The following is an 8,927-nucleotide window of genomic DNA, read 5'->3' as shown; positions in this document are numbered from 1 at the left end:
TCATTCCGTACCCTTGGTAGAAAACAAATCCATGACCTTATCTCTGATCTGTTTGGTCTTCACTCCATAGACAATGGGGTTGAGTGCAGGTGGGATAACAATATAGAGGTTGGCAAACATGATGTGGAAAGTGCAGGAGACATTGTGTCCAAAGCAATGGGCAAGGATGGAGAAAAAAGCAGGTGTATAAAATGTGAGGATGACACATACATGGGAACCACAGGTGCCAAGGGCCTTCTGGTGGGCCTCTCTGGAGGGAAGGCAAAAGACAGCACAGAGGATGAGAGTGTAAGAAACAGCAATGAGAATCACATCTGAGATGACCATCATGATGGGAACACAAAAGCCATACCAGATGTTGATGGAGATGTCAGCACAGGCCAGCCGGGCAACGCCTATGTGTTCACAGTATGTGTGGGGTATGATGCGTGTCCTGCAGAAAGGCAGACGTGTGAGCAAGAATACATCTGGCAGCACAATGCAGAAGCTTCGAAAGGAGATGCCCATAACAATCTTGATGATGGTCTTGGGGGTCAAGATAGTGGTATATCTCAAGGGAGAACAAATAGCCACGTAGCGGTCAAATGCCATAGTCATCAGGATGGCTGAATCCAAGACAAAACTATAATGGTGGAAGAACATTTGTGTAAGGCACCCTGGGAATATGATTTCTCGAGCCCCAAACCAAAAGATACTGAGTGTTTTAGGAACACAGGCTGTGGACAAGATGAGGTCCGTCATGGCCAGCACTGACAGAAAGAAGAACATAAGTTCATGAAGGCTACGCTCCACCATGATGAGAAGAAGGATGCAGTTTCCCACAATGGCCACAATATAGATGGTACAGAAGGGAATCCCAATCCACACGTGGGCTTGCTCCAGGCCTGGCATCCCCACCAGAATGAAGGTTGCTGGGTTGTAATTGCTCACGTTGAAAATGATCATGGCAGACTAGAATGGCACAAGTTCCAGATCCTGAGGACAGAGGGTGATAAAGGATATTTAGGGTCACTTGAGTTACTCACTTAAAACTACTCATCATTACTGAATCCTAAAGATAAGGTGACTATCTAATTTATCTTCCAAACTATGACACCTTTGAAGTGAAAAAAGGTTGGTATTGTAATGATAGCAGGTAACATGCATAAACCAGTATTGCCTCAGATATAATGGGATTTATACTCATTCTACCTAAAGAGAATATCTTCTTCCTTCTGGCTGCCTCTGCTGATTTACACAACTTTTCCATGAAGCCTTTCTCACTGGCTAAAATCATTCTTTTCATTATACTGTTTGCCCCTGATACAAGTTAAATTTCCAGGCATATTTTTCAATAGGTTCGTGGATTATAGTTTATATGGCATTATGGACATTATTGGTTAATATATACTTTCTGTGTCATTGTGGAATGTCATCTCTGTCCCACAGTAATTACCCACTCTTTTCAAGACTACCTGATGACTGTGGCTCTTCGATTTGTGAGGTCAACACCCCTTTATTGCATTCCAGACATCTAATTCAGTTCAACAAACACAAGCTGAGTTCCTTCACTATGCTGGATAACACATGTAACTTAAATTTAAACTAGAAAAGTTTCTTATAGCTGAGGCTCAGGAGCTGTTGCTCCTCCAAAAATTAGTCATTTTCCAGCACACTGTGCACTGTACAGCTGTATAATATCTTAATACTTTGGACTTAATAACACTATTAGTCAAATTTTCTATCCAAAAAAAGTATTCTTTCCTTGTGAACACATATTCTATTAGACACATAGACTCCAGGACACATACTCTCTTAGATAGACACACTTAAGATTTACAATCTCAAACATACTCTGATCTATACTTAGATTTTCTCATATATTTTACCATCACGTATTTACCCACACATAATCTTGCACAAACGTAAACTCTCCCTTCCACTGTCTCTCTCTCACACACACCTGCACACATGTATGTACACATAAACACACATATGCACATACCACACAAACACAACAACAAAATATTTCATGATTAGATTTTGGCACAGCCATTTGTCTTGTAAATTCCCAAAATCTTTACTTGAGGAGTTGCTTTTTAAAGACTAGGTTCACATACCTTCTTCCGTCTCCAGTGATGTGTTTGCATAGAAAGCGATTAATAATCTACAGATAACCAACCACACAGCAAGGAGAAGGGCTCCCAGGGTCAGCTTGTGATGGGGAGAACAGTGAAGGGAAGCTTGTGATGGCCATCCACCTCAGACTCCTGAATAGACAAGGTCTAAACTCATGTTCAAACTCATCCCTGCCCCACTTTTTATCTCATTCTCAGGTCCAATTCACAATACCTTTCATCTCCCAGACCGATGCTAAATTCCTCCACTCTCCTGTTTATGGCAAAAGAGAAATAGGATGCTCTCTTCTTTCCTTTCTGAACTTCCCATTCCTATAAATAAAAACACTTCCTTGTAGAAACTCAAACCATCCTCATTAGTTTCTCCATAATTCATATTTTCTAGTTTCTGGGAACACAGTCCAGAGCTCAGACAATGGACCACAGTTCAGTCCCCCATCTGCTGTGTATGCATGTTCTCCAGCTTACTCATTTTCATCTTGGTTCTCTTACCCACTGGGGGCCTAGAACTCACCTATTGCCAACACTGGAGATCTGGCTAGGTTGTTTAACTTTCATGTTGAAAATCTCTCTTCTGTGCTGCTCACAAACTCAAGCAACATATGACATCAGGACCCTGAAACCATATACTTTGAAAAACAGCTCTTTCAGCTTGTCTGAAGTCATCCTTTATACATATGTGAGAAAAATCTCCCCTAGTTGTATATTTTCATGTAGTGAACACAACAGATGTTCATAGAGTCATCCCAAAGTATTTATAAACACACACATGGGCACACATAGAGAAAGTTAACTCTGAGGCTTGTCATTCTACAGTCGGACAAATCTACAATATGGGATGATCTGCAAAACAGCCTTGTCTTTTCAACAAGTCAGTGCCACTAAAAAAGGGAAGGGTGCATAAATGAGGAAAATACTTTGCTTGATAAAAATAAATTGAAAATAATGAATAATCAAATATAATTTTTTATTAACAAACTAGGAATAGAAGATAATCTATAATTGGGGAAATTTAAATGTGAATTACATATTAGATGATAGACAGGAATTAGTATTAATTTTATTAAATGTGATTATGATAGGTACAAACATACACACAGATGTTCACAGTACCTTACTAAAATATGGGCACTGAGTTTATGCTGTGGAGCCAGAAAGCTAGGCAATTTAATCCCAGTTCCATAATTTGTTAGCTGTGTGAAGTTGGGCAGGCTTACCTGAACTATCTGATCCTTAGGTTCCTTATTTTGAACAGGGCCTAATATCTCTAATTCTTAGTCATTATTAGGACAGAATAAGACATGACCCTAAAACCACTCTTTAATGCAGTGCCTTGCAACATAATAAGCACATAATAAGTTTTACTACTTTTTATTAGGTTATATTTTATATCATCAGTATTATCACTAGCAGTCAAATCACACAGTGAAGAAGAGAACAGAAATAGATGCATAAAAACTAACAAATGCACCCTAGGCATACACACATAACCACACACTCAAACTCACTCTTCAGGTTAGGGCTATGTCTAACACAGATTGTCACATATCTAACACAGAAATTACCTGAACAACACTTACCATAGCCATCCTTAACCCAGTTGTATCATTGCCCACCTGTTCTAATTTTTTGGCGCCCATTTGATGGAGCATATATCAAGTACTGGAGACTGTGACCTCGGCTTATAAGTGGGAGTGATCAGGAAAGAAAGTTATAGTGCTCAGTCCATGGCTCCTAGAAAATGGAGTCCTGAGCTTTTCATTCACTCCCTCTTTCTCTGCCAATCCTGGTCCCAACTACATCCCTTCAAACAGCCAGCACTCACCTAATCTTCAAGATTGGGCCAAAGGGAAAGAAGAGAGATTGTGCTGACAGACACACAGAAATCTGCAAGGGGACAGACTCGCCAAAGAAAGAAATAAGTGGAGGGCAAAAGATGGGACTGATGGACAGGTCAATTCCCTGCTCATTAATTTTTTGTGGTCATTGCTCAAAGTGAGGAAGAGGGAGATAGGGCTTGAGGGACCCTGACGCCTTCTCTTCTCACTCTCAAGGGAAGAGCATAAAGAAGTTCATATTAACCCTGCTCATGCCTGCGAGTTAACACTGCCTCCGGATGCATTTTTATTTTTTGCATTTTCATGAAAGCTAATGTGTCTGTGGATGTATGGCTGTGTGTGTGTGCATGTGGCTCTGTGCTTATTCCTATCAAGTCAGCTAAGTTTCAAACTCATGTCCTTGCTTACGAGATAAAGGACTCTGCACAAGGTACTTAATATCTATGGAAAGGTGATAAGATAGTCCAGACCTCTCAAGACTATGCATAAGAAATGACAAGTGGGACAGTGCTTGTGAAAATGCTTAACACTTGGTGGGCTCACAGTGCACCTGTTAAAATGATTACATGGCCCCCTTCAAGACAGTCTACTGCCTTGCAGAGTGGGGCCCCAGGATCCGCATTTGTAGCTCTACAATGGATTTTTGTGCCTTTCAGTTTCCCTTAGAGGACCAGTGTATATGTAGATGAACAGAAAAACTGGAAAGCAAGAAAGTTAGTTGGAACTGTCTCTATTGGGGCAGAAATGGAACAAATCATGGGCGCTATTTCCTGTGAAGGACTGCATGAGTATGTTCCTGTTGGGCACCAAATGGCTGCCTCTTTGGGACATCTTTCGCTAAATATCCCGCTTTAAATTCAGAGCCATCATGTCTCAAACTGCATCCACCACCCACCCAAACCTGCTCTGTCAGTGCTCCTAAGCTCAGCAAATGTCACCTCACTACTCACATGAGCTTTTTTAAACAAATTCTATTGCTGTTCCCTCTCAAATATCTCCCCAATCCATTTTCTTCTCTGTCTCCATTGTCCAGAAACCAATATCTCTTACTTAAATTACTCTAATAGCCTTTAAAGGACCATCTTATTTCCACTTTTGTCTCTCTCAGTACATTTTCCACACAGAAAACAGATTGCTTTTTCTAAAGTGTGTGTCTGATTATGTTGTTCCTTAGTTTAAATCTCATTTTGTTCTCATCTCAGAGTCATGGAGCTTGTTATTTCCTCTATTTTTATTTATCTTCATCTAAATCTTTGGGTGGTTGGCACATTTTTATTATTTTGGACTCAATGCAAATTGAAAATTTATTAGAAATTTTTCATTGGTGAAAACTATATAAAAATTAATAAAATACATTCTTGTGGGAAGACTGTTAGATCTGCCTGTTGGTACTATCAGGAGTTCTGCAGGCCCAGATCTCAATTTATACATAAGAGGTTCTAATCCCACAAATCTAACAGCCATGTCAATTTCCCTGGTATAATAAATCCAGTCTCTCCGTCTATACATCTGCAAAGATATTCAACAATAACTCTGAATAGTGGACTCCAAAATTTCTAATTCGTTTGCCTCTGCCTCATCCACAGGGATGTTTCCTTCTCATTGAACCCAGAGTAAAAATAATTCTATTTTCAATAGCGATCTTTTTACACCCCACACCACAAAACTACTGAAAATATCAGTCAAATGCACAACAGTGTTTTGTTTTATGTACTATAAGTCAAGTTTTCTTGGGCCAGGATTTTTATAGGAAGAGTAGATATGTTCAAGCCATGAAAATGCCCAAGTCTTACCTTTGGTATACTCTCTCCACTTGTGGAGACATCTGTCTGTCTTTGACTGTTCATTGTGTGGAAAAGAACTGGTGATAGGTAAGATGCATGAGTTATATATGAACTTGTGGTCATACATAAGGTTATATAGAACTTAGAGTTGAACGTTGCCATAACCTGAGCTAATAAAAAAGTTTTCTAGTAAATCAGTTAATGATTTTCCAGTGGAAAAATGCTCTCGTGCCTCTGGCCTCTTTATTCATAATTCAAACCTTAAAAATGGAACTATACCCACCACCTTCCACTCCCACTTAAATAACAGCAACAAATCAATTATTATTTTACACATAAATGATATGGTTCTATTAGTATTATCTAAGAGTGGTTCCTTAATAGACAGCTGGCCTTGCTATCTAGTATTGTCATAGGAGTACAAATCAAATATTTCAAACTGGAAGTTCCCATAATTTAATTACTACTACATATGTGGCAAATTGTGTAACTTGAAATCATGTTGCTCTTTCATAAATAATTAAGTGGAAATTTTCTTATGCTTCTTTTAATATTTCATTGCTGTTAATTTCGAACTTTTTGAGGAACTGAGAAACTGTTTTCCATAGAGACTGCATCATTTTACAATCCTACTCGTAATGTATCAAGATTCCAATTTCTCCATTTTCTCATCAATACTTGTTATTCCCCATTTAAAACAAAAATTACAGCTATGCTAGTGGGTGTGAAACAGAGCAACAAAAAGAGATTGAAAAGTTACTTCCCTTCACTCTCATGCCTAACCAAATTCAAGCTGAGTTCCGGATTCCAAAGGGAATAGCATACATGCAGGTCCAGAAGGAAAAGAGAACATAGGTTGCTTGAAAAACCAAAAGAAGTGCAGGGTAATTGTAACATAAAGAGCATGTAAAGGAATGAGTGAGAGGAGAGGGGAAAGTTGAGTCAGTGGACACCAAGTGATAACTGATTAGATCCAATCTTGCCATAAAAGGCTTTGAAGTTATGTTAAGGTATTCGAGTTTTATTCCAGGCGAAAGGAGTAACTTTTGAATGTTTTAAGTAGAAGATTGACATGATCTAGTTGGAGTTTAGTAAGACCACTCTAGTTTCTGAGCAAACAATGGTTGGGAGATAAAAAAAATTTAGAGGGAGCAAATTCCTAATTGAGGCTGCTGAAAAAATCCAGGAGAGAGAGAAAGTACTGATCATGTTTTAATGTGAAACATGAATGAACTTAAAGGATATTCGGAAGACATAATAGCAAACTAATTTTTAAATAATTAAAAAAAATAAATAAGATAAAGAGAAAGGCTTTGGCTTGGGAAACTAATTGAATTCCATACCATTTAATAAGAGAGAAATCAAGAAAATGGGTGGATTGTGAAGAAAGGAAGAGGAGAACAAGGTAATTTTTTTTGCTTCACGTTAATTTTGAAGTTTCAGTGGGATAGTCAAGAGGAATCATCAAATAGAGAGTTGGCTGTGTGAGACAGAGAAAGAATTGAGAATAGAGCTTTAGACTTGGGAACTTTCAACACACCAATAGTTATTGCATTTATGTGCTGAATATGTGCTAAACAAATTTAACCCCACAGCAAGCTTATGAATTAAGTAGTATTTGTTCCTTTATTTTAAAGTGAGGAATTTGAAACAGGATAAAAGGGCCAAAGGAAGAGTAAAACTTTTATGCATTTATGTTCTTGATGGTAGAAAATTAGGATTTTTCATTGGATGCCTATCATTTTCTTGAGACTTGAAAAATCCTTTCATTTCTCTCTCTCTCTTATACTACCAATGCATTCTTTCAACAGAATTAAGATCTTCAAATTTGGAGGCGTTAGATCCATTGTTGGAGGGCTTTCTGCTAGGCATTTACATAAGTAATTCTATTAAATCAAGATGATTACTTGACTTCCCACAATCTCTCTGTCCATGTTCTCATCCCCAGGTCACTGCATCCCTTTAGGAAAAAACAGAAAGATGACCTTCTCCCTGATCTGCTTTGTTTTCACACCATAAATGATGGGATTGAGTGCAGGAGGGATTGCCACATAGAGGTTGGCAAACAAAATGTGAAAAGTGTGAGAGATATTGTGGCCGAAGCGGTGAGCAAGGACAGAGAATATGGCTGGTGTGTAGAATATGAGAATGACACTGACATGAGAACCACAGGTGCTGAGGGCTTTCTGGCGGGCATCTCTGGATGGAAGGTGGAAAACAGCACGAAGGATGAGAGTGTAGGAAATACCAATGAGGATCAGGTCTGAGATAATAGTCATTACAGGCACAGCAAAGCCATACCAGATATTGATGGAAATATCAGCACAGGCAAGCCGGGCCACCCCTATATGCTCACAGTATGTATGAAGGATGATACGTGTCCTGCAGAAAGGCAAACGCTTCACCAGGAAAACAACAGGCAAAATAACACTAAAGCTCCGACCAGCAATGCCCACAATGATCCTGACAATTCTCTTAGGTGTCAAGATGCTCCTGTATCTCAAAGGGGAGCAAATGGCCACGTAACGATCAAATGCCATGCCCAATAAGATGGCTGAGTCCAGGAAAAAGCTGAAGTGGAGAAAGAACAACTGGGTGAGGCAGCCAGGAAATGTGATTTCCTGAGCATTCAACCAGAAGATGCCAAGTGTTTTGGGGACACACGTGGTGCCTAAGATGAGGTCTGCAGAGGCCAACATTGAGAGGAAGAAGAACATGGGTTCATGGAGGCTGCTGTCCACAGTGATGAGGTAGAGAAGGACACCATTACCTGCAAGGGCCACAAGGTAGATAGCGAAGAAAGGAATGCCAATCCAGATGTGGAAGTGCTCCAGCCCTGGGATCCCCACCAAAATGAAGGAGCCTGGATTGAAACTGGTAAAATTTAATGTGGCCATCATGGTGATTGTCATTCCCTGAGGACAAAACATGATATTTGACTTCTGTCACTAACAGGCCATAAAGTCCCTTCAAGTCTCCTTACAACTAAGATCCCTTGTTTCCATCACACAATAAACATAAGGAAAACACGACCTACCTCTTTCACAACCTCTACAGCATTTACCAAGAGTTGTCAAGAGACCTCAATTAATACAATCATTCCCTACCTGTAGACATGACAATAACCAGATTGTTACTATGGTGGGACTATGTACCAACAGATCGATGACCTGGGAGCATATTGGCCC

At 39.5% G+C, this 8,927-nt stretch overlaps 2 protein-coding genes across 2 annotated transcripts; both read right to left on the bottom strand.

Annotated features, from left to right (window-relative positions):
• Positions 1-957, bottom strand: LOC124225278 (olfactory receptor 52H1-like). The gene has a single exon (XM_046637852.1). It carries the CDS (start codon positions 943-945, stop codon positions 1-3), a length of 945 nt encoding a protein of 314 aa, XP_046493808.1. The 5' UTR covers positions 946-957.
• Positions 958-7,688: 6,731 nt separating this feature from the next.
• Positions 7,689-8,669, bottom strand: LOC124225268 (olfactory receptor 52H1-like). Its single transcript, XM_046637824.1, has one exon. It carries the CDS (start codon positions 8,667-8,669, stop codon positions 7,689-7,691), a length of 981 nt encoding a protein of 326 aa, XP_046493780.1.
• Between the last annotated feature and the right edge of the window lie 258 nt (positions 8,670-8,927).

Source organism: Equus quagga, chromosome 14 (assembly GCF_021613505.1).
Source record: "Equus quagga isolate Etosha38 chromosome 14, UCLA_HA_Equagga_1.0, whole genome shotgun sequence".
NCBI classification, from domain to species: Eukaryota; Metazoa; Chordata; class Mammalia; order Perissodactyla; family Equidae; genus Equus; species Equus quagga.
The sequence above is the reverse complement of the archived record's forward strand: the minus strand, read 5'-3'. Positions and strand labels throughout refer to the sequence as shown.

What these genes read in the sequence shown, in the direction of transcription:
- LOC124225278 (XM_046637852.1), bottom strand. Translation starts at nt 945, where the DNA reads ATGATCATTTTCAACGTGAGCAATTACAACCCAGCAACCTTCATTCTG.
- LOC124225268 (XM_046637824.1), bottom strand. Translation starts at nt 8,669, where the DNA reads ATGTTTTGTCCTCAGGGAATGACAATCACCATGATGGCCACATTAAAT.